Genomic DNA, 27,986 nt, shown 5'->3' with positions numbered 1-27,986 from the left:
CATCTCTCATTAGAAGTGATGATGAACATTTTCTCATGTGCTTTTGGCCTTCTGGATATCCTATTTGGTGAATTGTCTGTTCATACCTGCTGTCCATTTATTAATTGGTTTTTTTTGTTGTTGTTGACTTGTACGGGTCTTTTATATACCTTGGATATTAATCCCTTATCAATTATATATTGTATGGTTTTCTCCCATTTAGTAAGGTCTCCATTTAATGATCTTGTGTTTTCTTTCCCTGTCTAGAAGCTTTTTAACTTGAGGTAATCCCGATTGCTTATTTTTAGTGTTAATTCCCTTGCCATAGGGGACAAGTCACCAAAAATGTCTTTATTATTGGTATCATGGACTGTATTGCCAATGCTTTTCTACTATGTATTTTATTGTTGTGAGTCTTACATCTTTAACCCATTTGGAGTTTATTTTTGTGTATGGCATTAGGGAGTGATCCAACTTCATTTTTTCATATATGGTTTTCCAGCACCATTTTTTAAAGACACTATCTTTTCCCTATTTTGTGGACATGTAAGCTTTATCATAGATTAGGTACTAGTATGTATGAGGATATATTTCTGTACATTCAATTTAATCCATTAGTCCATGTATCTTTTTTGTGCATATATACATACGCACACACACAGACTTACACACATATGTATATATACTTAGTTAATATTTTTGCTATATAGTAAAGATTGAAGTCAGCTAGCATTTCTTTTTTCTTAGGGTTGCTTTGCAATTGAAGGCCTTTTATAGTTCCATATAAATTTCAGTATTTTTTGTTTAGTTTCTTTGAAGAATATTTCTGGCATTTGATTGGGGATTGCATTAAATTTGTATATCATTTTGTGGGAGGATAGTCGTTTTGATTATATTAATTCTCCCATCCATGTACATGGGATATCTTCCCATCTCCATATGTTGTTATCTGAGTCCTTTTACAACATCTTATAGTAGTTCTCATTATAGAGGCCTATTACCCCTTTAGTTAGGTTAATTCCAAGGTATTTTTCTTTGAAGCAATTATAAATGGAGTTATTTTCTTAATTTGTTTTGCTTCCTGTTTGTATATATAAAAAGGCTATGGATTTTGTATGTTGATTTTGTAATTTGCCACTTCGCAGTGCTCTCTGTGGTGGTTTGCGTCAGCTCGTTTTTCCCCACTGCCTTCCCTTGTAGCCCCTGTCTCTGTTATCTTCTATATATAATATGACTCTATCTGTGAATAGTGATACTTTCACTCCTCCTTTCCTTAGATTCCCTTTATTTCCTGTGTTTGTCTAATAGCTTTGACCCAAATCTCCAATACCAAGTTAAACAAAAGTGGTGACAATGGGCATCCTTGTGCTAGATCTTATGGGGAAAGCTTGCAGTTTTTCACCAGAGAAATGATAATGGTGTCAGTTTGTGATATGTGCCATCTATTATATTGATGGGGGTGGGTACCTTCTGTTCCCATCTTATTTGGAGTTTTTATCACAATTGGATGCTGAATCTTAATCAAATGCTTTCTCTTCATCTATTGATATTATCATGCTTTTTATCTCATTAATATGATGTATTATATTAATTGACTTAGATATATGAAACCATTCTTGTATCGCTGGGACAAATTCCACTTGACTATGATATATAATCCTTGTGGTATACTACTGAATTTGATTTGCTAGTATTTTCTTGAAAAGTTTTGCATTAATGCTCATTAGGGATATTGGTTTATAATTTTCTTGTGCTATCTTTGTGTGGTTTTAGTATTAGGGTAATGCTGGCTTTTAAAAACATATTAGGGAACATTCCTTCTTGTATTTTTTTACAACAATTTGAGCAAGGTGGCCATTAGTTCTTCTTTTAAAGTTTTGTAAAATTCATTTGTAAAGTCATCTAGTCCTGGGCTTTTGCTTTTTTGAAAGATTTTTGTATTACTATTTCAACCACCATGCTTGCGATTAGTTTATTCAGTTCATCTGTTTCTTCCTGGGTAAGTCCTGGTAGGCTATATTGATCCAGAAATTTATCCATTTCTTCAAGGTTATTGAATTTATCAGCATATTGTTGTTCATAGTAATCTCTTATGGTCATTTGTTTTTATGATTCTGTTTATTAATGTTCTCTCTCTATCTCTGTCTCTCTGTCTGTCTCTTTTCTCTCTCTCTCTCTCTCCCTCTCTTTCTCTCTTTCTTTCTCGTTAGCCTAGCTAGAGGTTTATCTGTTTTGTTTATGTTCTCTAAGAACTAGCTCTTAGTTTCATTGATTTTTTTTTCATATAGTCTTTTAAATCTATATTTCATTTATTTTTGCTCTTGTTTTTATTATTTCCTTCATTCTACTAACTTTGGGTCTTATTTGTTTTTCTTTTTCAGTTTGTTTAGGTGTGATTATTAGATTGTTTATTTGGGATATTCCATTTTTTGGGGGGTATGAATTTGTTATTTTAAAAAATGGACTGTAAGCAGAAGTTTGGAAATCATTTTGTTTATGTGGGAGGAATTTCTGTAAAGTAACTTGGCTAATCTTCTTTTATATATATATTTTTTATTTTATATATTTTTACATCATTTTTCAATTTTTCAAAATGTATGCTTTTTCATCTTGGTTATAGTCCCCATACAATTCCCCCCCACACACACACTTATTTTGATCGTAATCTCTCCTACACACACCCCCGCCCCCGTAGTGTGTCTTTGGCTTATAGTTGGGATTTTTCTTCCTGAGGTGGGCCTGTATGACAATTATCTCCTCCCTTAAAATGGCTTATGCTGTGGCCCATAGATTCTAAGAACTTGTATCATCATTTCATTCATCTCAAGGTATTTTTTTAAATTTCTGCTTTGGTTTCCTTTTTCATGTAATTGCTATTAAGTAGCATCTTTTTAGTCTCCATGTATTCATATTTTTCTTATATTTTTCTTATAGTTCATTTCTAATTTTATGGCATTATGATCAGAGAAAGAATGGGTATATTTCAGTTTTTGTAGTTATATTGACCATTGACTTGTGTGCCAAGATATGGCCTATTCTTGAAAATGTTCCATGAGCACTTGAAACAATGTGTACACAGCAGCCTTGGGGTGGAGTGCTCTGTTGATATGTTAGACCTATTTCTTCTAGCTCCTTATTTAAGCTATTGTTTCTTTTTTTGTTTATCCTTTTGTCTTATTGATCTGTCCATTGTTGTAGGTGGGGTATTAAAGTTTCCTAGTTTTAGTATGTTATCAGTATCTCTCTTAAGTTCTGTTTTTAGTTGTGTTATGTATCTCAGTGCTCCTCATTTGATGCATAATTATTTATGAGTATTATTTCTTTTTGTTATTTATTTATTTTTGTTTGTTTGTTTATTTTTTCCATGAGGGTTTTTTATTAACTTGGGGAGGGGGATGCTTTTTTTTTTTTTTAAGATTTATTTATTCATTTATACAAGCACTGGGTACAGTCAGAATCGTGGGAGGGTAAGAGAATTCACCAGAGCCAGAGCGGGCAACAGAACAGGCAGACTGACGAAATACACTGCTGAGGGGAGCAGCGGGCGTGGCAGGAGAGATCTGTCACGCCATGTGGGACCCTCGCCCGGTGGCCGGGGATCAAACTGGCGCTGTAGAGGCCGCGGGCAGCTTCGCAGCCCAGCACTCAACTGCTGTGCCACCAGGGGAGGCCCTCTTTTTGTTATTTAGACTGTTAATCATAATATAGTGTACTTCTCTATTTCTTATTACCTTTCTTAGTTGGAAGTCTTCTTTATCAGATATAAGTGTAGCTGTTTCTGGGTTGGTTGGTTTGTTTTGTTTGCCATCTGCTTAAAAACCTTAACTGTTTTTCCATCTATAAGTTTGTCTTTCCTAGTAAAGTGAATTTCTTGTAAACTGCAGAAGATGGGACTTTGCTTTGAAATCCGTTTAGCCACTCTATATCTTTCGGCTGATGTATGCATGTCATTTACTTTAAGGTGGTTGTTGAGACATAATGTTCATTGCCATTTTGTTATGCTTTAATTTTTGTTTTGGTTTGTCTTGTCTTTTATTTTTTAAGAGCTTCCTAACATGTTTTAAGTTCCATTTCCATTGTCTGATGTGTTAACTTCTTTTTTTGTTTGAAGGTTCTACTGAGGTTATTGTATGATGGACTATTTGTGTGGTTTGTTAAATGGTCTGGCCTCTGACTGCTTCCAGTGGGCCACACTGTTACTTTCCTCCTCCTCCTCCACTTTGAGCCCTTCCACACTTTGAGCCCTTCAGGTGTCTGTTTTCTTGATATTCATTGTTGTTTCTTTATAAAAACCTTTCATAGTTTCTTTCACATGAGGCTTAGTGTTGATAAATTCTTTTAGTTTTTGCTTTTTAAGTGAAGCTCCTTACTCTTCCTTCTTTCTTGAATGCTGACCTTGCTGGGTAAAGGATTCTGTGTCTAAAATAGTTTTGATTTTTAATCCAAAATGCAGGTTTATTATATAAAAAGGGAAAGGAAGAAAAGGACACTTGCATAGACACAAGGGGGGCAGAAAGAGTTGCCCCCCCAAAAAAGGGACAGATTTGTTAGGAAAAGGAGAAAGAAAAAGAGGCACTGCATAATCACAAGTGGGCAGGAGAGCTGTGTTTGGAAGTGATAGGTTTAAGAAAGAAATGTCTGCATAGACACAGGCAGGCAAGCCACCTGCTTGGAGCCTGTTTCTTAATGTTCTCTGAACATCTTCAAGTCCATTCGTGCTTATAATGTTTCTGCTGAAAAGTCTGCTGACAATCTGATTGGTGTACCCTTATGAAGTTTTTAATATTTTGCCTTGATGTTTTTAATATTTTGTCCTTGTCATTGGTTCTCAACAGCTTTATTATAATGTGTCTTGGTGTGTGTATATCTGGTATTATTCTGTTTGGAACTCTTTGGGCCTCTCGGATCACAACATCTGGTTCATGTTCCAGATGGAGATTATTTTCAGTGATTATTTCTTTAAATAATCTTTCTATGCCTTTCTCTCTCTTTTTTTTTAAAGATTTATTTATTCATGCATACAAGAACTGGGGTACAGACCAGACGTGTTGGGGGGAAGGTGAGAGGATTCACCAGAGACAGAGTGGGGAACAGAACAGCCAGACTGAAACACATTGCTGAGGGGAGCAGCAGGCGAGTCAGGAGAGGTCTGCTGTGCTATGTGGGTATCTCCCTGGCCAGGATCTAACTCATGCTGCAGTGGCTGCAGATAGCCTCATAGTTTGCATCTTGGCCCCTTACACCACCAGGGAGGCCCATTGGGGTGTTTGGTTTTGTTTTGTATTGTTTTGTTTTGTGCTGGCGTTTGTAATGTATTATTCTGTCTCCTCATTTTGTATTTTTTATTGGCTTTAACAGGGTTGTATTTCCACACTGTTGTCTTTGCACTGGTGAAGTAATCTGAGGACTAGTGCAGCAAGGGATAGTAGTTATAAAAAAGGACTGGGGCATTAAGAGACCAAAGGATCACCTCTAGTAGAATCAGGAATTTGGGCTTTCCACTGTGCTAGAGTTATATGCTGGGGAGCCACAGTTATCCCCTCCTTTAGGTCAGCTTCTCAGTCTTAGTGTCTCTCATAGTCTTGTGTTCACTTCCCCTGAAGGCTGTTTTTAAGCACTAGATGCAGCACTGGGCTTGGATCATTGGGAGTTGCTCTGTTTTCCAGCATAGTCTTATCTTGGGGAGTTTGCGCCTGTTATTGGTAGATGCTTGAGCTCTAGTTTGTTCAAGTGTTCTTTGTTTTGTTTTTCCCCTGGGATGCAGGGCGGTGGGGAGGGAGTGTGGTAAATGTTTTGCATAACTCAGTCTAGTTTTCTATAAGAAAACCCGGGTGCTCTGACCTGATTCAGGCTACAGCTATTCTGCATTAAAAGCCTCAGGCAAAGCTGTGGTCCTCTCTGTGCCCTCACCCCTGCAGGTCTCCAACAATGCACCCCCTTTACTGGGTGCTGGCTTGTGCACCTCCTGATTCAGTGCAGTGCTGGATCTCAGGAGCCGCCAGTGTTGGTGTGTGCCTGAGTCAGTAGCTGCAGGGGGATCTGCACAGCAGCTGCTCCTCCCTCTTGTGGATTTACTGCCCCATTATCATTCTAAAGTTCACTTAAAGTTTTTCCTACCCCTTTCTGCTGGGCTGCTGCTCCCAGTGTATACTGTGGTTGTCCACTTTTCTGCTTTGCATAACAGCAGCTTAGTTGTGAATATCAGGAGGAGGTAAGCCCAGCATCTTCCCTCTGGGCCATCTTGCTGGCGTCTGCTCTGTCCATTTGTTCCTTCAGGCACCCATTCAACAAACATGTTCAGGCTTTGGTTTCGTGTCCAGGACCATGGACAGTGGCCCAGGCTCCTGCCTGGAAAAGATGCATGTCTTTTCTTGCCTCAAAAAACTGTAGTCAGCATGTGATGATACTATTATTAATAATGGCTGACACTTTATCGAGTCCCTTTTACTCCATCTAGAAACCAGGGACACTGTAGCTATTACATGGTTTAATCATCTTGCTTTTCTTCCAAGTACTGCGCTAGGGACCAGGATGGGGTGCTTGGCCTAGGAGGAAAGACAGATAACATTAATCAAGTAATTGCAGGTGTGCAGGATGCCCTGCCCCTCTCAAGGGTGCTCCTCCCAGCAGCAGCAGATCACCTGGAGCTTGCTGGGAATAACAAATGCACCCAGACCTGCTCCATCTCAACAAGATCACCGAGTGACTTTTATTTATACACACGTGAAAGTTGGGCCTGCTGACAGGGATCTAGCTTGGTCGAGGGAAGTACATCAAGGAAGGCGATGAGGTGCCAGCAGCAAAGAAGATGGCAGGTGGAGCAGGGGGCGGGGAGGGTGGTGAGCAAGGTTGAGACTGTGGGGCTGCTTGTGGGTGTGCAGGGACTGTGATAGCAGAGTTGAGGGGAAGGCACGGGCCAGCTTGGGGATGACCTTGGAAACTAGAGTAAAAAATTAAGATTCCCATGAGAAAGGATTGAAGAAAAGTACTGTCCTCGGTTTATAGATGAGGAAACCAAAATTTAAGAGGCTATGTAATTGATCTAAAGCCACACATCTTTTAACTAATTGCTAAACTAAGAAGAACTGAACTTTATGTTGAAATATCTAATTCCTAAGCCCATTTTCTGAACCACTGTTTAATTTTGCCCCTTCAGATCATTAAGACCAAATATACACATAAATTAATCTTTAATGTATCTTTTTATTATTTAGGATTGATGACTCTTACAATATAAAGACTTAAATAAAACAGTATGATTAAATTTGAAGTAGAATAATAAAACCTATGAACCTAAAGGAAATATAAACTCAATTTGACTATAGATTTTTCCCCCTAAATTTCTTAAGAGGTATGGCATAAAAAGAGACACTTCAAGTAATAGAGATAACTCTTATTATCTGAAAAAATAGACTTCTTTCTCAGGAAGAACCTTTTTCCTCATTAAGCTATAAAAGCAAACATGAAATGGTTTGTTGTAAGGGTAAAGCCCTGTGACTAAACTGGGGTGTCGCCTTCCCCTGACCTGCAGCTGCCTCGCCCCTTCCTTCCTATCTCCAACAACGTAGGCATTGGTGCCCGAGGGGCCAGAAGGGGCAGGCGGGCGGGCACAGAGCCCAGAACAGCCTGTGTGCTCCACAGATCTGGGGATCGGCTCCAGCTCCCAGGCTGAACTGAGGTGCCAGATCTCCTCCCAGGGGACTCACCAGCTCTCCTGTGGCTCACTGATTTCTTAGTAGTTAAATTGGCCAAACCAGGAGAGGCCTAAGGATAGGAGTGAGAGCAGACGCCCTTCTTTGGGGTTGGGAGAGGTAACAAGGAGATGGGAGCTTCAGAGCCCAGGGATTCTAAAGGTAATGGAGGGAATGACCCTTAACTTTGGGGAATTTTCAGTCTAAAGGGAGAGATGCAGGCCCTGCCTTCAGACAGCTCAGGTGGGGTGGGGGCGACACAGCTCCTGTCGCCATGAAGCCCAGCCTGAAGGGGAGAAGCAGGCCTGCCCCAGCAGCTCCCCGGGGAGGAGCGAGACAGCGCAGACACGGGGAGAAAGAGCACAGTCGTCCCAGTTACTGAAGCTATGAAAATAAAAGCCACAGCGCTCCTGGCTCCATGTGGCATCAGAGTACTTTGAAACATGACACGTCGCTCCTTGTGATTACCTGGTGGGCCCTGAAAGGAACGTGCGCACATCCCACCCCACAGTGAGCGGCCAGGGGGGACCATCTGCCCTGGTGCGCCTCCTCATTTTGTGGGTTATCTCCGGTTGCTGCTTCTAGCTCTGGCAGGAGGGAAGACGCTCCCGAGGCTGAGACAGGTAGGTGGGCAGCACTCAAGTGTCTCTGCCTCTTTCCCCCTGGTCCAGACCCCAGCATTGCTCACAGTTGGTGCCCTGCTGCCCAGCCAAGGCTGTGGCACCGCTAGTGGGTGACATGTTTGCCAGCTTCCAGCTCTGGAGAGGCGCAGTGCCTTCCGGGGTGTTCTCAGCACCGTCTGGCATGTGAGAAATTGGTCCAGGCTTCGCGGTAGAGGAACCCTTCTGTCTTCCTCTTCCTGCCCTTTCTTCCCAACACCCCCCTGGAGTCCTAGACTGCCGCTGGCAGGCAAGAGAGAAAGAGAGTTTGGGGGCTACCTCAACATGGGTGAAGGAACATTGGAGTAGCCAGGAGGTTCTTGCCTTTTTCCCCACAAAGGACTTCGTGCCCCCCTTGAGCAGCTTCTCCTTCCCTTTGCTCTGCTTCCATGCCACCATTTTTTTAAAGATTTATTTATTTATGTAGATAAGAACTGGGGTACAGGCCAGATGTGCAGGGGGTGCGAGGATTCACCAGAGACAGAGTGGGGAGCAGAACAGGCAGATTGACTGAAATACACTGCTGAGGGGAGCAGTGGGCGAGAGAGGAGAGGTCTGCTGTGCCATGTGGGTAGCTCTCTGGCCGGGGATCGAACTTGTGCTGCAGTGGCTGCAGATAACTTCATTGGTTGTGTCTTAACCCCTGCGCCACCAGGGAGGTCCCACGCCACCATTTCCCACCAGTGTGAAGCCAGGGAGCTTAGTGGCCATGAAGGACCACATGACCTGAAATGCTGAGCACAGGGTGGCTCCTGGCTCTGCTGCTCCTGCCTCGTGGCCTTGGGAAGGTGATGCTGCCTTTCCTCAAATAAAGGTATCTTAGAAATCAGTTCATTACCTGTAAGATGAGGACTGCAATGTTAATACCACACTGGGCAGCTACGATGATTACTTTTAATGAGTATGTTGAGATGCTCTGGAAATTTTAAAGCATTGAATAACTGGTGTTATTCAATTCAAGGGGAGATACCCTCCCCTTTCCTCCTCACATGGTGATGCATGCTGATAATAGTGGGGAAAATATAAAAACAAAAGCTTATTAAAATATAAAAGATTAATATTGAGTCTAGTCAGGTTCAAGAGCCAGAGCAGTGGGAATAGCTAATCGGTGACCACCGTGTGCAGGGCCCAAGGGGGCAGGGCCAGGCCTCAGGCCTCAGGCTCGGAGGACTCAGTCAAGCAGGAGAAATAGACTAAGAATTGCGGCAGCAATGTTACCCGCGGGGCTCAGACCCTAGGTGCTGGGGAGTTCAAAGGAATCAGGGAGGACTCGCAGAGAAACGTGATTATAGCTTTATGTGTAAGTGTATTCATTTGTTCAGCAAATATTTCTCGAACACCTTCTGAGCTGGGAACTGTCTAGGTGTGAGATACAGAAGTAACTAGATAAAATCCCTGTGTTTCAAGGACCTTACATTTTAATAGGGAGTCATGGAAATAAGTAAGGTAAGTGGCCCATTGGAAGGTAATAAGTGCTAAGGAGTTATAAAATAAAACAGGGAAGGGGGTTCAGGGGTGATGGGAGCTGGTTTGCGATTTTACACAAGAGTGGCCAGCTCCATGGTGGAGCAAAGACCAGAGGGGCAAAAATAAGCTAACAGGCAAGTGTGGCAGTAGAGACGGAGGGAATAGCAGTGGAGGAGAGACCAGATTCCTGTAAAGTAGAGGCGATGGGGCTTGCCGGTGTCACTGGGGGTTCAGTGAGGGAGGGGTCGGAGCTGGCTCTAAGGGTTGTCACCAACACGAAGAAGAGGTGTCATCGTTAACTGGGGCTAAGTGGTGGGGCTAAGAGAAGGTGAGGGCAGGAGCTGAGTTTTAGATGTGTTAGCTCTGAAGTTCTTTAACATACAGCTGGGGATGCCAACCTGGATATGTGGGTCCAGAGGTCCGAAGAGAGGTCTGGGCTGGAAAGCTCACCCTGTCAGCACATGTGGTATTCACTGCGGTGGGACCTGAGACCTGAGGCAGAGAGCACAGTGGGAAAGAGACCCCGGGGTGCAGCATGGGTGTCCCAGCACTAGAACCCGGGGTGCAGGGAGCAGCATAGGTGGCTGGGCAGGAACAGCAACAGGGAAGGGGAACCAGGAGACTTGCTCCTGGATGCAGGTGAACGAAGTGTTTCCATGAGGGCAGATGAATCACTGTGTTATCTCAAGAAAGATCAGGAGGCATTTATGTCCCATTGGACTGTACCATCGAGATGACCTTGACAAGATGGGTTTTGTTTGAGTTGTGGGAAGAAAGCTGGATTGGAATGGGTTTACAAGGAGTTTGGAGGAGAGGAGCTGGGAGACACGAGCATGGGCAGGTCTTGTAAGGAACGTTCTTGTACAGAGCAGGGAAGTGGGGCAGTAGCCAGAGGGGAGAGTGAGGCAAGGGAGGACTCTCTGGGTTAGGGTAAATTACAGCATGTGTGTTTGCTGGTGAGAAAGATCTGGAAACTTGATGAGACGGGGGAGGAGAAGAATTGCTGGAGCACTGTCACTGAGTATGGGGCCCACAGTAGACAGCTCACCTGCTCAAACAGGTGGGCATGGCAGCCAGATGCAGCAGGGGTAGGTAGGCAAACGGGCAGTGACGCCCGTGGAACTTCCCTTCTGTTGCTTCTGTTTGCTGATAAAGAATAAACAAGCCATCCACTAAGAACAAATGAACAGGAAAACCCATTTCTTTAAGAAATAAAGTGTCATGGGCCTCCCCTGATGGCGCAGGCAGTTGAGCGCCACTCTGTGAAGCTGTCTGCAGCCTCTGCAGCGCAGGTTCAATCCCAGCCAGCCGGCGAGGGTCCCACATGGCCCAACAGACCTCTCCGTTGCGCCCACTGCTCTCCTCAGCAGTGTATTTCATCAGTCTGCCTGTTCTGTTCCCCGGTCTGTCTCTGGTGAATCCTCTCACCCTCCCGCGCATCTGGCCTGTACCCTGGTTCTTGTGTAAATAAATAAATAAATAAATAAATCTTTAAAAAAATAAATAAAGTGTCAGGGGAAATAAGATAGATGGAACTTATAGACAAAAAGAGACATAATTAATGTAACAACTAAATGTGTGGACTTTGGATTCTGATTCAAACAGTAAAAACAGATAAAATACTTGTAAGAACATTGAAATCTGCACACTGAATAGGTACTTGATGATAAAAATTCTTGTGGATTTTTGAGGTATGATGTTAGGGAAATTGTCTTATAAAAGGGTTGTTTCTTTCAGAAATAGATGTTGAAGTTATGCAAGGACAGGGATTTGCTTCAGAGTAGCCCGGTGGAGAGGAGGGGGAGGTGGGCCTGGTGGACGTGGTTGGTGCAGGGCTGACCTTGGCTCGGTCATTGCTGATGTTGGCTGATGTGCCTTGGACCCTTCATTATGTTGTTTTCCTACTTGACAGTAAAAGTTAAAGCAAAGGTTAAAGTTAACAAATGGAGGAGAGATGAGGGTTAAGAACAAAAGGAAGGTATGAATTGCATCTGGGAGAGCAGGTTAGAGGGGCCGTGCCTGATTTTAAGGACCCCCTTGAAATTCAAGAACATGAATTTAAAGTGAAGCCAGACAGTCCGGAGGAGCTTCCCCCAGCCATGCCCAGCCCCACATGTGCCCGCAGAGCAGGGGAGGGAGCGCTGACTCGAACCAGCCTGGTGGGTTAGCCAGCTCTGCCCCAGCATGGAAACTGTCATCCTCCATGAGTCTTGCAAGACCAGGCTCGTCTTTGCCTCAGTGATTTCACCGGTAATTTGGCTACCTGATTCCTCAACCTGTCCACATTCTCTGGCTAAACTTCACGCTCCACTGCAAGCACTTTATTTGGAAAGTAAGGAGAGAGGTCTGGAGTCGGGAGTTATTGTTTGCTGGGTAAGGAGTTTCATTTTGGGCAAATGAACAAATTCTCTGTATGGATGGTGGTGATGATTGCATAAAAATGTGAATGTACTTACCGCACTGAACCATATGCCTAAAATAGTTAGACTGGCAAGTCTATGTTATGTATATAGTATCAGTTTCTAAAAGATATTTGGTTGCATCTACGAGAAAAAAAATAGGTGGGACTAGAAGTGGATCCAGTTGCCTTGTGTTCCATGCTCCTGGCCTTGGCCCTAAGTAGAGGGAATCTTAGGTGAGTGTTGTCTCCCCACGTACAAGGGGCTGGGGCAGGTGTGGTGTTAATGCCTCTCTTCAACCTCTGCATCAGATCCCCATTTTAACTTGTTTGCTTGTTCTGTGGAAGATGTTACTGAGAGTCAAAGTTGAGAATCGAAGCATCGCCTGAGATGCAAGGTGTTCCCCCAATCCTGGGGTGGCTCAGCCTTTATGGGGTGCTCCCCCACACCCTCCATCAGCATGTGATCCTTCCCAAGATGGTCCATCTCAAGCAGGAGGCTGTCGTGCATGGGATCACTTCTCCCCCATCCTCGTCACAGCTCAGGGCTCAGTCACTGAGTCACCACAGCATCTTCCTTAAGAAGAGATGCTTCCCACACCAAAGCATCTCCCCGACCAGGTCATGTTACTCCTATACACTTGTTTCTGATTCATGGTATATTTTTATACCAAGACATATTGAATAGATCAACTAAATATAGTTGCACCTCTTGGGAATAATTTCCCCTTGGGAATAATAACATTTTTCTGAGATAATCACAAAGAAAATATTTAAAGAAAGCCCTTGTGTCAGTGCTCACAAAGCCCTTATGTCAGGGCCCTGACAGAGTGGTAGTTGATATGTCGCTGTATGGCTGTGAACTAGTCTTCAGCATGGCGTAAAGCAAAGTGGGCTGAGTTTTGGCCATGCCACTCACCAGTGGAGCTCCCAGAAGGCCTCTAACATCTCTAGGCTTCAGACTTCTAATGTGCTTTTCCAGAACTGAGATAAGTGCAGAAATCAGTAGTCCTTTGCTATTCTAGATCTGCGCTTCCCAAAATTTGTTCTGCTTAGGATTACCCAGGGGACAATGTTAAAAATTAAATTCTGGGTCCTCCCTGGTGGTGCAAGGGGTTAAGCACCACACTATGAAGCAATCCGCAGCCTCTGCAGCATGAGTTCGATCCCTGGGCAGCCAGGGAGCAACCCACATGGTGAAGCAGACCTCTCCTGTCTCACCCACTGCTCTCATCAGCAGTGTATTTCAGTAGATCCACCTGTTCTGCTCCGCACTTTGTCTCTGGTGAATCCTCTCACCCCTCTGCATCTCTGGCCTGTACCCCAGCTCTTGTATGCATAAATAAATAAATCTTTAAAAAAAATTAAATCCAATAAGTCTGTGTGGAGCCTAATATCCCGTGTTTCTGTCAAGCTCCCAGCGGGTGCTGACACTGTCGGTCTCACATATTGACTAGCAAGGGTTTCACATGCCCTTTCGATTTCTCGCTCTCTCAAACATTGCCTTGTGTTCTATTTTTTTTAATAGTATCCATCCTAATGGGTATGAGGTGGTATCTCCCTGTAATTTTGATTTATCAATACATTTCCCTAATGATTAATGATGTTGAGCTTTTTTTCTTGTTTGTTGGCCAAGTCCTATCCCCATGTTGTTTTGTTGTTGTTGGGTTGTAGTAATTGTCATCTTAAATACTGTCTTCTTTTACTTCCTCTTTGCACATTATACTTTTATTGCAGAGCTGTGTACATATGTGTATATACACATATGTATATATTCATCTACACATGTGTACATATATGTATATACACAAACATGCACACATATACAGGCAACCTCTACTTCTGGAAAGTCCATGTTTCGCCACTTCACCCTTAGGAAAGACCTACATTAGTATGACATGTTTCGCTGCAGCTGGCAGGCCCCAAGCTGTGAGAGAGGCACCAGCAAGCTCCTTCCCCGGAGCTCCTTTATCCAGGCTGTGGATTCACTGGAGCATTCCTGCCGTTACTATGAGGGAGTGTTGTTTTTGGTTTTCTGTGTTATTTCTGTATGATCTGCAGGTAATTTGGGGGGTCTGAGGTGCTCAGAATTTTTCCATATAAATTAGTGGTGCTGACTACTTTGCTTTAGGCCATTCTGGCTTATAAATAGCAAGGGCAACCTGCACCTCTACTCTCATGGATGTAGTTACACGTGTCTCTCTCCCTATGCGCTCGTCTTGCCTGCTGCATAATATTTCATGTCTGACTCTGCCACCATCAATTCCCCATTCCTCTGTTGAACTTTTGTGCTGTTTCTAGGTCTCTCCTGGGGTGATTCGTGCTGCTGCTGCACCTGTGTATAGCTAGGAGATTTGCTAAAACATGGCTTGTGAATATGCAACCCTAGGTGCTAATGTAGATTCTTTTCAAAGTGCTTGTAGCCTTAGAATGTATAAAAACCCTGTGGGCATTCAGCCTCTTTCCACACTTGATTTTATCAGACTTAGTGATTTTTGCCAACTGGAGGAGTGTAAATTGCCATTTCATATGGTCTTGATTGCCCTTCCCTTCCCTTTGCCAGATCCCAAAGATCTTGGTTTATTGGCCAAATCTTTACCTGTCATCTCCTGCCTTCCTTCCTGTCAATCTTTGTTTAGCCTCTTATTTACTCAAAGAAGTTAATATATTTTGACAAGAATCCTGTGTTGAGTGTGTTCATATCCAGTGTCTTGTCTTTTCATATACCTTAGGGTGTTTTTTCTCCAAGTCAGATTTATTGAGATAGAACTTACAAGTAGAATTCACATGGTTGGGTGTACAGTCCTCCGCATTTTGCAAACATGGTTAAATTACCACCTCCATTCAGAAATTTCCACCATTCTATTAGGGTGAATTATATCCCCCTAACCCTACCCCTTATACTCGCTGATCTTCATTAGGCCCCTAGTTTGCATTTTCTAGACGGTCATATAAGTGCAGTCGGACAGTCCATAGCTTTTTGACACTGTAGCGTTCTGACATTGATTTATTTTAGTTAACATGATGTGTTTTGTGAGTTTGGCTGTTTGAGCAGGTATATAATGGCACACACAGCCTCCTGCTGTGGTGTTAATTGGCATTTCCCCGAAGACTGTGTGCCTATTCACTGAACATATATCTCCTTTGGTGGAGTGTCTGTTTAGATCTTTGGCTCTTTTTTTTTATAATTTTTTTTACAGCATTGTTCATTTTTAAACAATATTTGCTTTCCCCCACCCACTCAGGTGTAGTCCCCATAGAGTTTCCATCACCTCAGTCCCCTGTGCTCCTCTCTGTGCTCCTCCCCCACTCCCTCTGATCCCTCTCCCTCCTCCTCCCCTGCAGGATGTCTCTGATTTATAATTGTCCATTTTTGCTTTGTTGAGTTTTGTACTGTTATTATTTTTTTACACTGATGTCTTATTTGGTTCCCCTATATTCCTGCTATAAGTGAAACCATCCAATATTTTTCTTTTTCCTTCTGGCTTATTTCACTGAGTATAATTCCTTTTAGCTCATCCACGTTGCTGCAAATGGCATGAGTTTATCCTTTTTGATTGCTGAATAATATTCCATTGTGTATATGTACCACATCTTCTTGATCCAGTCATCTATTTTGGGGTATGTGGGCTGTTTCCCAGTTTTACCTATTGTAAATAATGCTGAATAAACATAGGTGTACAGGTGCTCTTTTGAATCAATATTTTTGTGCCCTTTGGGTAGATCCCTAGGAGTGAAATTGCCGGATCATGTGGTAGCTCCATTTTGAGTAGACTGAGGAACCTCCAGACAGCTTTCCATAGTGGTTGGACCAGTTTGCACTCCCACCACCAATGTAGGAGAGTTCCTTTTTTACCTCATCCTCACCAACTGTTTTTTTTTTTTACTGGGTTGTTTTCCTGTTACTTAGTTGAGAATCTTTCCATATTCTGTGAGTGCCCCCTTGATCAGATTTATGTTTTCAGACATTTTCTCCCACTCCATGGCTTGGCCTTCCGCTCCCTTTGCTGTCTTTCAAATAACCCTGCAGACTCTCTCTGGTCGCATGGCAGCCGCAATGGCAGGGGCACTGTGTGCTAAGCCCCCCACGGTCCCCAGTAGTAGCCTGGAAACCTTTGGAAGATACTGGTTCTCCAAGGAGTTCCCTGCTCTGTTTGGGCTGGTCTGACTTCACTGGCCCTGGAGGCGAGAGTGAGCCCTGCTGTCTTTAGGGTGCCAAAGTGAAAGGCCACCTCCTCTGCACTGAGCCTCTGTCTCCTGCTGCCAGCTGCAGTGTACAGGCTCAGCTGGCCTGAATCACAGCGTCCAATTTTAGCTGGAATTCTTTTCACTTTTGGAATGTGAGACCCACTTTAGGAAGCAAGTGCTCAAGGCGGGTTATGAATGTTCTTTCTTGAAATGTCATTGTTGAACACTCACTGTGTTCCTACCAATTTATCCTGAGGACAAATAGATTTTAAACACCTCAGGAAAAGAGTTTTAGTTTTTAGAACTACTTTATGTAGTTCCTGCCAGCCAATAATGAGAATATGTTAAAAGAAATTATTTCCATCCAGTTTGTATTACTTTACAGGATAGCATATTTTTCTTCCTAATTTGTTTTTTTGCATAGACCAACATTAAATTGATTCTTCCAAGAGAAAGAAATGAGGTATCAAATTCGGTAATATTATATTTTATAATAATGTAAATTGTAATTATTTAGATGAGATACAAAGATAACTGGAAGCTATTTTTAATTAAGCTTTTTATTTTGAGACAATTATAAAGTCACATATAGTTTTAGTGGTAGCAGATCCTTTATATATTTTACCAGGGGTCCCCCAATGGTAACAGCTTGTCAGACTGAAGTACAGTGTCACAGATAGGAAATTGACAATATACTGTCAAGACAGAAAATATTTCCACACCATGAGGCTCCTTTTTGTTCCCCTTGACAGACCACACCCACCCCTTCTCACCATCACCCCCATGGCAACCTCTAATCTGTTCTCCCTTTCTATCATTTTGTCATTTTCAAAATGTTATATAAATGGAATTACATGGTACTTAGCCTTTTGGGATTGGCTCTATTCACTCAGCAAAAATCTCTGGAGATTCATCCAAGGCATTGCACATATCAGTAATTCTTCCCTTTTGGTTGCTGCATAGTATTCCATGGTACAGATGGACACAGTTTATTTAACCATCCATCCACTGAAGGATACCTGAGTTGTTTCCCATTAGGAATAAAGCTGCTATAAAAATTTGGGTAAAGGTTTTTACATGAATATGTCTTTGTTTCTGTAGGATAATACCAAGAAGAGAACTTGCTGGGCCATGTGATATGTTTACCTTCTTTTAAAAAAATGCCAAACTAGACCAGATATACCATTTCACATGTGTACATGAGCTAGTTTGCACTTAAGTTTGGTGCCACTAATTTCTTTTTAGTCATTGGGATAGGTGCACAATGGCACCTCACTGGGCTTTTCTTTTTTCATTCTCCTTTTCACTATGGTTTTATGCATTTCCCTGTTGGCTAAAGATGTTGAACATCTTTTCAAGCCCTTGTTTGCCATCTGAATATCTACTTCTGTGAAATGGCTTTTCACATCATTTGGCCATGAATCCCTTTGCCTCTTTACAACTGAGTTTTGAGAATTTTTCATATAGTCCAGAATTGCTTCTTTTTCACCCATGTGTCTTATGACACCCTTCATTTACTTTTGCAAAGCAAAGTTTTTAATTTTGATACAGTCTAGTTTACCAATTTTTCCTTTTATAATATAATTTTGTTTTGGGCATCAAATTTAAGAACTGTTTGCTTAGCCCTAGATCACAAGAATTTTCTCCTGTTTTTATTCTACAAGCTTTTACATTTTAAGTCTACCATCCATTTTGAGTCGATTTTCTTTTGTTTAAAAAAAACTTTAAAAAAAATTTTGTATAGAAGAACTACTGGGGGGCCTCCATGGTGGCGCAAGGGGTTAAGACACAACCTATGAAGCTCTCCACAGCCTCTGCAGCATGAGTTCGATCCCCGGCCAGTCAGGGAGCTACCCACATAGCGCAGCAGACCTCTTCTGTTTTGCCCACTGCCCTCCTCAGCAGTGTATTTCGGTCAGTCTGCCTGTTCTGCTCCCCACTCTGTCTCTGATGAATCCTCTCACCCCCCCCCACCCCCGGCCTGTACCCTAGCCTTGTATGCATAAATAAATAAATCTTAAAAAAAAAAAGAAGCAGAAGAAGAACTACTGGGGTATAGGCCAGAGGTGTGGGGGGTGAGAGGATTTACCAGAGACAGAGTGGGGAGCAGAGCAGGTGGATCTACTGAAATACACTGCTGAGGGGAGCAGCAGTTGAGACAGGAGAGGTCTTCTGAGCCGTGTGTGGGTTAGCTCCCTGGCCACGATGGAAAGGTTGTAACAGTGACAATGCTGAGACTCAATCCATAGGTTACCAGGGAGGCCCCATTTTGAGTCAATTTTCATATAAGGACTCAGGTTAAGTATGTTGTGCTTTGTTTTTTTTGTTTTTTGTTTTTTGTTTTTTTTGCCTATGGACATCCAAATGTCTTCATCATTTGTTGACGAGCCTGTATTTTCCTTCATTGCTTTTGCATCTTTGCCAAAAGTCAGTTATTTGTGTGGTTCTGGATTCTCGATTCTTTTCCATTGACCTATGTATATATTTTTGATTACTGTTAGCTATATAATGCATCTTTTGTAGGGTATACTGATTCCCCCCTGTTTTCTTTTTCATGATTGCTTTAGCCAATCTAGTTCCTTTGTCTTTCCATGTAAATTTTATAATAATCTGTCTCTACTAAAAGTCTTGCTGGAATTTTGCTAGAGATTGCATTACACTAGTGTTTCAGCCTCAGGAGAGCTAGCATCTTCACCAGGCTGAGTCTTCCAGTCCATGAACACAACACATCTCTCCATTTGTTTAGATCTTTACTCTTTCGTCGATGTTGCATAATTTTAAACACCAAGTCCTGAACATGTTTTGTTAGTTTTATACAAAAGTACTTAATTTTTGAAGGATTTTTTAAAGATTTATTTATTTATGCATACAAGAGCTGGGGTACAGGCCAGAGATGCAGGGGGGCAGTGAAAGGATTCACCAGAGACAAAACAGGGAACAGAACAGGAAGACTGACTGAAATACACTGCTGAGGGGAGCATCGGGCAAGACAGGAGAGATCTGCTGAGCCATGTGGGTTTCTCTCTGGCCGGCCAGGGATCGAACTCATGCTGCAGAGGCTCCAGATTGCTTCATAGTGAGGTGCTTAACCCCTTGTGCCACCAGGCAGGCCCAATTTTTAAAGGATTATAAATGGTATTGTATTTTTTAAATTATCCATGTATTCATTGCTTACATATAGAAATACAATTGATTTGTATATGGTTATCTTGTATCCTAAGATCTTGATGAATCTATTAGTTATGAGATTTTCTTTTTGTAGATACCTTGGTATTATCTACAGAGAGAATTATTATATCTATACTAGAAACAATTTTATTTCTTCCTTCTGACCTATTTTCCCTTTATCAATCTTATTTCACTGACTGGAACTTCTCCTACTGTGTTAAATAAGAGCAGAGAAAGTCTTCCTTTGTCTCCAATTTTATGCAGAAAGCATTCAGTCTTTCACCATCAAGTAAAAGTTAGCTGTGGATGTTGTTGTTGTTGGAGAAAGAGTTTATACCAGTACAAATAATGGAGACACGGATTCAGTCCCCAAAGACTGCGTCCCCAGGAAAAGATGTGGGGGTTAAAACAAAGAAGGCAGTAGTGGGACAGCAGAGTCTGGTGGTTGGGCAATGGCTGCATCAGCAGTGCTGGTTGTTTGCACATGTTCGGGGGTACTTCATGCTTCCGCATACTCAGCTATTCAAAAATAGGGGCTCAACTCCCCCCGACAAGGGAAATTTTAGTATGCCAATAAATCAGAACAGAACTAAGCATTAGATTTGGGTCTTTACACTTGAGCCAGCTGATCAAACCTGCTGAAGGTGGTTAGAATCTGGTTATCTAGAAGGAATGTGGATTCTGGGGTTTCGTCCCTCAGCAGTTGTCTCCTTCAGATTCCTCTTCTCTGGCACTGCTAATGTCAACTTTAAATCAAAATAGCCAGTTATTTTACCAACAGAAATGATTTTATGTGGGAATGGCTAAAGGCAGTGCAATTAGGGATATGCATGATATGTGTTGGCAATTGAAAATCCAAAAAATGAAAGGGGATCATTGGAGCTGCTTATAAAGTGACAAAGGGGGAGCGGAAGGGGCTCTTCTGCAGGAGCCATCATTGGGGGAGCACAAGTACTGGCTCCTCATTGGCTGCTGGCTGGGCTGCTGCACTTGTCATTGGTGGGGCTGTTGCTGGTTGGGAAGGTCTCTGGGACAAGAAACTTTTTATTTGGAAATGCAGAGGGCGCTCATCCCTGGCCTTCAGGGTGCTAACTGTGCACTTTGAGTGGATTTTTAAAATTATAGCCAACAGGCCTATGAAAAAATGTTCAACATCACTTGTAATCAGGAAAGTGCAAATCAAAACCACAATGAGGTACCATCTTACACCAATGAGAATGGCACAGATTAAAAAGCTAGCAACAACAGATGTTGGCAAGGATATGGTGAAACAGGAACTCTCCTGCACTGCTGGTGGGAGTGCAAACTGGTGCAACCTCTATGGAAAGCTGTGTGGAGGTTCCTCAACCTGCTAAAAATGGAGCTTCCACATGATCCAGCAATTCCACTCCTAGGTATCTACCCTGAGGACACAAAAACATTAATCCAAAAGGACACCTGCACCCCTATGTTTATTACAGCACTGTTTACAACAGGTAAGCTATGGAAACAACCCAAATGCCCAAAAATAGATGACTGGATCAAGAAGATGAGGTATATATACACAGTGGAATATTACTCAGCAATCAAAAAAGATAAACTCATGCCTTTTGCAGCAACATGGGTAGAGCTGGAAGGGATCATGCTCAGTGCAATAAGCCAGAAAGAAAAACTATTGGATGGCCTCACTTATAGGAAGAATGCAGAGGATCCAAATAAGGGATCAGGTAAAAACCGAATTCTTCCATAAATATTATTTAATAGTTCCATAAAAGATAGAAAGCCATCTTTTATATTTAAAAAGTTACATACATCCCTTCCATGATTTCAAAATAAGTTGGATGGATAAAAGATTGAAACATTAAAAGTAAAAACTTAAAACACAAAAATTCTTTAAAAACATAGGCATTTAAAAATAATCTTGAAAGAAAAAGACCTCAGTTTGACACAAACCAACAATAAATGAAAAAACCCATCTCACTATGGAAATGTCAGGATAGAAACAAGGACACAGACAATCTTCCACTCCTCTTACAGATAAAGAGGTCATTTTCCTAGTACAAGTTCCTGCTACAGAGAATAAACCAGCCGCTCTATAGAGAAATGAACAAAGAACAGGAGCAATTCAAAGAAAAGGAAAGTGCCCAACCTCATTCAGTGCCCAACCATATACATTCAGAATCACACTGAAAAGACACCTGTTTCTGAGCATTGATCGACTTGTCAGAGACACAACGTGTTCCAACACAACACATTGGAAGTAGAGGAACAGGAATTCCTCATATACTGCTTACGGGAGTGTAAATTCTCACAGTCCTCATGGAGAGCGATTTGACCACATTCCCTTTGGCCCAAAAATTCTGCATTCAACGACTTACCCTAGAAATAGTCTTGCAAAGGGGAGAAACAGCGCTTAACCAAAACTGCTATGTATTGTAGCAGTTTTCCACATTCAGTGATGATAGAATACTAAATTTCTATTAGGATCTGAGTAAATGATTATGATATGTTCATGCAATGAAATGCTCTGTAGCTGCTGAAAGTAATCAAGTTGTTGTGTGTGAGTCAATAGAGGAAAATAAAGTATTTGTTAACTGAAAAAAGTAAGATGAGGGAAAATATATATAGCATGCTATAATTTTACATGCCTATGTCTGTATAAACAATTACAAATTACTTATGCAAAAAACAAAATAATTTTTTTACTGATTAAGCAAGAACCTCTAGAGACAGAGAGAGTCTTGTTCTCTGATCACAGACTGGATATCCAGGGGGCGGAGCACCTGAGCCAGGCCTCGGGAGTTTAATTTTGTACTTCTTCAGAAATATGCACTTACAGAGTCAGAATTCCAAGGTGAGAACATGTTAGAGATTCCCCAGACCTGCTTTTATTCTGTGGCAGAGGGAAGGGCAAGGCAGGCTGAGAATAAATATTTACTGAGAACACCAAGAGGGGTATTGGGGAGCTGTGAGCACCCTAAGACCCTCCTTCCCATCACCTATCTGACTGCAGTGACTTCTACTTGTCACTGGAGAGCAGCTCCCCCTCCATCCCCCTCCAACCCAGACCTCATTCAGAGGAACCAAGCAGGCGCCTGCCGCCTGGACCCCGTGGCTGGCCTTCTGGCATCTGGAGGCTGCGCCGAGGCCCCAGCCACTTGGCCATGATCCCCACCTGTCTGTGACTCAGTCTGTGGGATATCAGGTGTCCTCCTTGATCCTGTTCCTCTCCAGAGCTTCAGTGTCCTTCCTGCAACTTTCCCAGCCCCAGGTCAGGTGGACAGTCTGTCCCCTACATTTGGAGTTTCCTTTGTCTAATGCGAAGTCCTGTGAGTAATGATAAAAGCCTTGGTGGTAATCGTTACCTCACTCATCTGTAGTGGTTGTTGTGCCTTTTTTTTTTTTTTTAAGCTTTTCTTTTTATTTATGGCTTCCAGAACTGGGGTATAGGCCAGAGGTGTGTCGGGGGGCAGTGAGAGGATTTTACAGAGACAGAGTGGGGAGCAGAACAGGCGGATCTACTGAGATAAACTGCTGAGGGGAGCAGCGGGCAAGTCAGGAGAGGTCTGCCGTGCCATGTGGGTCAGAGCCTGGCCAGGAATGGAACTCGTGCTGCAGTGGCTGGTGATAGCTTCATGGTGCTGAGACTTAACCCCTTCGCCACCAGGGAGGCCCTGGTTATTGTGTCTTTATCTCTGTCCATCTCTTTTCAAATCACAGCTTTCATATGACCTTCACAGCAACCCCATAAGGCAGATCTGATCCCCAATTTTCAAATTATAGTAAAATATTAGTACAAAGAGTTGTTTTCTAAGCACTTTCTGATACATTATCTCATTGCAGTCACTCAATAATCTGAGGTAGGCAAGGAAACTTTTATTCGCCTAAATGTACAAATGAGGATACTGAAGAGGCAGCTGTTAAATAGTGTGCCTTTGGGATAAGAATATGTGGGTTTGAGTCCTGACTCAATGGATTCTTCACACCTGTTTCCCACAATGGAAAATATGAATAATATCTATATCCTTTGTTGTTGGGATTAAATGACTATAGCTCAAAAGAGTTTCAAGAATTGGCAGGCTAATGATTTCTCATTTCTTCATCTACACTGCCATTTAAAATTTTATTTTTATTTTGAAAATTTTTCAGGAACAAGGAGAGAATAACATAATGAGCCTGGCATGTCCTGTCACTCTCCCCACAGGTACCAGCACAAGGCTGTACCAACCCAGTCCTTCTCTTGCTTTCTGGACAGTTTTCAAAGTAACGAAGTGTTTCCCCACGTTCTCAAAGGTGTTGAAAGATATTATTAGGGATTTGTAGATTTAAACATATTTTTTCTTTTAATCAAGTGTAGTTATGATCCTTGGTGATGTTCTGCTGGGCCAAGGAGACCTTGCCTGCTTGACTTCCGAGTTGTCCTGGCCTGACTGTATTTGATACTCGTTTGCTTTTCTGGTGTGAGAGATGTTCTGGGGTCAGCTTATACATTTGCTGTATGGGGCATTTCTCCGAGGAAGACTGATTTCTTTGGGAGGGCTGGTACTTAGAGTTCATAATCTGATTGCTGGGGGTGTTCATTCCTAGGATGGTCCTTGTTTCTGGGCTTTACTGTGAGCAAAGTTGGTGTGTGTGTGTGTGTGTGTGTGTGTGTGTGTGTGTGTGTGTGTGTGTCTCTCTGTCTGTCTGTGTCTGTGAGTGTGTGTTTAAGATACAACATACGGCTTTCATTCTGTTTTCCCCAGTTCACAATCAGGGCACTAGAATTTTACCTATCTCATCATCCTTATATTTATATCTCCTTTTAAGAAGAAAATCTTAACACCAGCATTATTACTTGTTTGATTTATCCCACAATAAAGATACAAAAAAATCTCATAATAATAATAAAATACTATGTTATGATAAAAAATCTGATTATTGAAAACCGCTAAGATGGGTTTTTTTTGGGGGGAGAGAACGTTTATTTTTTTAATCTCTCCAAGGATATAAGTCAAATTACTTTGTTTTGATTCTCTGTGTAGTTATGCCAACCAGTTGGACACACAGAAACATGTGTTGCATTTTATTTTCATTTCAAGGATTTCTTTTGAAAATATTGTCTTATAATTATGTTGGGCATTTTCATGTTCCAAAGCAAACCCATAAAACAAGTCACACTCAAATACAGCTTCCAGCCCCGTCCCCACCCATTCCTGCTGTCCCTTCCCTGCAGGCCTCTAACATTTCACTTTATGCTTTTATTACCTTTCAAAAAATATAAGTAAAATATTTATATATATTTGCATTCCTCCAGGTATTTCTTAAGTAAATGGTAGCATAGAAAACACACATTTTCTTAGCATGCTTTTTTCACTTAACAATAGTCCTGGAGATCAGAGCAAGGGGATATAGGATATATTTCATTTAAATTCCTAGAACTGGGATTGCTGGATCAAAGAGTAAATGCAGGCTTATTTTGATAGATATTGCCACATACCCTTCTGCAAAAGTGGATTTTATCATTCCCTGTAGGCACAATTTGAATGTTAAAGCAAATGATAAAATGAAATAGGTTCTCAGTGCTGAGAAAGGCTGAATGGTTTCCCAAAAAAGGACTGGAGTTGGGATTTGAACTTGTAAAATGCCAACTTGGCCCAGTGTCCTGACCCGTTCTCCTGTACCTCACCCCATTTTACAGATGGGGAAACTGAGACACAAGCAGGAAAGTGACCCAACCTCAATGACACAAGTTAGAATTTAAAACCCACATTCCCAGGCCCTAAAGTTGAATCTCCTTCCAGTGTTTTATAGATTCATTTATGGTGAACTCAGTTTGATTATCTCTAGATGGGGAAGAAAAACATAGTAATTCTCCTAAGTAAGTGAAGAAAATTAATGAGATAATTATGGGTAAATTCTCCCTTGGGTAAAGGAGAGATTCTTTGAGATATGGCTTAACTCCTTTAGGTGAATAGGGAATCAGCAATTAGATTATGGTGTCAGGGCGCTAGTAATGATCTTTGATGAGAGAGATAATCCCCCCTCCCCAAATGTTTAAGCATCTTGCGGTATCTGCGTCAGTTCTTGCAGTGTTCAGAACGTTGAACAAAGATGCTGTTATGCTATGTAAAACTTTCCAGATGGGTGTGGACAGAGATGTAATTTCCCCAATGAATGAATAAGCTATAAACCACAAAGCCTTTTTTTTTTTCTTTTCTTGAGTGACCCTGGGCTGCTTCTTTGTGCTTGTTTTGAAACAGGTTGATTAACTTATGTGCAATTTGGGACACTGGAGTTTTCCTTCCCGCTGCAGACTGGAAGGGAGCTTTGTCTGGTGTTGCAAGAAGGAGGCTGAATGAGGCAGAGGCGGTGAGTGGGGCTGGGACCTGGGTACGTGGGGGGCTGGGAGGGAGTCTTGCTGCCCCTTCTCTTTCATGAGAGAAAGTTCTTTAGCCCCCAGAATCTTCTGAGGGGCTTCTCCCCAGAGTTAGCCACAGAGCCAGGCCCCAGTTCTCCTTTGCCAGGAGTCTGGTGCTGAGGAAGCAAGATCCCATCTCCAGCAGAAGCAGTTCCGCCTTCCCATTGTCCCGACTGTCCACCTTAATTGAAAAATTGGGAGGAGACAGTCTTGTTTGTGACCTGGGTTCCCCCCCGTCTGGCCTCCACAATGTGGGAGCCTCCTGAGTGACAGCCCTAGCATATGGGGGACAGTCCAAGGACTCCTCCTTTGGGTGGAGCATATTGGGCTCTGGCAGATGGACAACACTGGAACCACACCCTGTGTCCACGGCCTGCATTGTTCCATTCTGCATGAAAATTCCCTGCTGCTCCCAGCAGCTGTTGTTCTAGTTTCAGACCAGGGGTGGTAGGAGAGGACATGCAAGAAGTCAGGGCCGGCTTTAGCCGAGGAGTAACTGGCAGGCTGATAGCCTGGATGCTGCCCAGTGGGGGGTCTGACCTGGAGGCCTAAGCAGAGAAAGGTTGCCTCATGCCTGAATGTGAGCATCTACCTCCTTGCAGTGTTTTCCTCCGCCACCTCCTTCTGCAGAGGTCTGCTGTCCTCCCAGAAAGAGTCAGGGGGGTGGCGCGTGACCAGAAAAGGGGTTGGAAGGTGGAGCAGAATACCCTGTTGCATGGATTTGGGATCCTGACCAAAAAACAGCTCCACTTGTTTTGTGACCTTAGAAAAGTTAATAACTGCTCTGGACCTTGCTTTCCTGGTTATACAATGGGAATAATAATGAGTACCTTGTTGCAGAGATTGAGGATTAAACAAACAAGCCCAGCACAGTGCCTGGCAGACAGTCGGTGATCAGTTCATCTTCTAGCGCACATCAGCAGAGCTCAGATGCACTGGTCACATCAACACAGATTCTCTGTGGGTTCTTTGGGCTACAGCTGGCTTAGAACAGCGTCAGGCTTCAAGGACCACCTGAGAAATCCATCTGCTCAATGGCTCCCCCTGCACCCCCATCACTGGGGCTAAATACTGAACTTGAACATACTGACCCTGCTCTCATACAGTAGGTCCTCGCTTGATGGAGTCGGTTGGTTCTTGGAAGCAGTGGCTTTAGGTGAAATGATGTATGGCAGATCAGGTCCTCGGAGGAAGTGGTTTCATTCAGTGTGGGCCAGGACTGGGTTTTCACACCAATGTTATAACATAATGATGTTGAAGAAATTGACTTTATTCAAAGACCGGCTGTGCTGTGGGGACTCTGTAGTGTGCCATGTTCCTTTTTTTTTTTTTTTAAAGATTTATTTATTTATGCATACAAGAACTGGGGTGTAAGCCAGAGGTGCGGGCAGTGAGAGCATTCATCAGAGAAAGAGTGACTGAAATACACTGCTGAGAGGAGCAGAGGGGAGTCAGGAGAGGTCTGCTGCACCATGTGGGTCAGCTCCCTGGCCGGCTGGGGATTGAATTCATGCTAGAGTGGCTAGCAATAGCTTGATAGCACTGTCTTTAACCCCTGCACCACCAGGGAGGCCCAGTGTCCCAGCTTCCTTTAATGGTAACATAAAACAGCATGGAGACAGATCCCCAGGTTGGTGACAGGATTAGGAGTTGGCCCAGCTTTGTCATTGTACCCTTACTTTTGGCACTTTTTCATGTACCCTCTCTGCTTTCCATCCTATGCCCCCAGTTTCCTCCACAGTCCTCCCAAGGAGCTTGATTCTCTGATGATAACAGCGTCACTGCCCAGGGGACACCTGGCTGCGGCCGAGTCTCTTCCTGCTGTCCCCTACCCACTACAGAGCAAACATCGTAGTCTGTGCCTGCGGACATGCTATCCAGCACAACCTCGCTTGGGCTCAGGGCTTGATTTTCAGAGTGTGTCCGTTTATATTCATGTTTTCATGTGGCTTTCCGGATGTGAACAAGACAGGTGTCATCCTTTCCGTGTGCCCAGGGCATGACCTGCGGCTCTGAGAACTACTGCCCCTTCTTGGCAGCAGAGTCCGTGCTTATGT

General features: G+C 42.8%; 1 protein-coding gene across 2 annotated transcripts in view; it reads left to right on the top strand.

Annotated features, from left to right (window-relative positions):
• NFASC (neurofascin) overlaps positions 1-27,986 on the top strand; it is a 172,876-nt gene that overhangs the window by 61,830 nt on the left and 83,060 nt on the right. For both annotated transcript variants that reach the window (XM_054690604.1, XM_054690609.1), the window contains exon 2: positions 25,772-25,880. Coding sequence is in view for 1 of the 2 variants with exons in the window: in XM_054690609.1 (XP_054546584.1) it covers positions 25,772-25,880 (109 nt within the window). In the remaining variant the exon portion in view is untranslated. The remainder of the gene's footprint in view (positions 1-25,771; positions 25,881-27,986) is intronic.

Source organism: Talpa occidentalis, unplaced genomic scaffold (assembly GCF_014898055.3).
Source record: "Talpa occidentalis isolate TD23 unplaced genomic scaffold, MPIMG_talOcc4v2.1 talOcc4.8, whole genome shotgun sequence".
Taxonomy (NCBI): Eukaryota; Metazoa; Chordata; class Mammalia; order Eulipotyphla; family Talpidae; genus Talpa; species Talpa occidentalis.
Note: the sequence above shows the minus strand (reverse complement) of the source record. Positions and strands in the feature narration are given on the sequence as shown.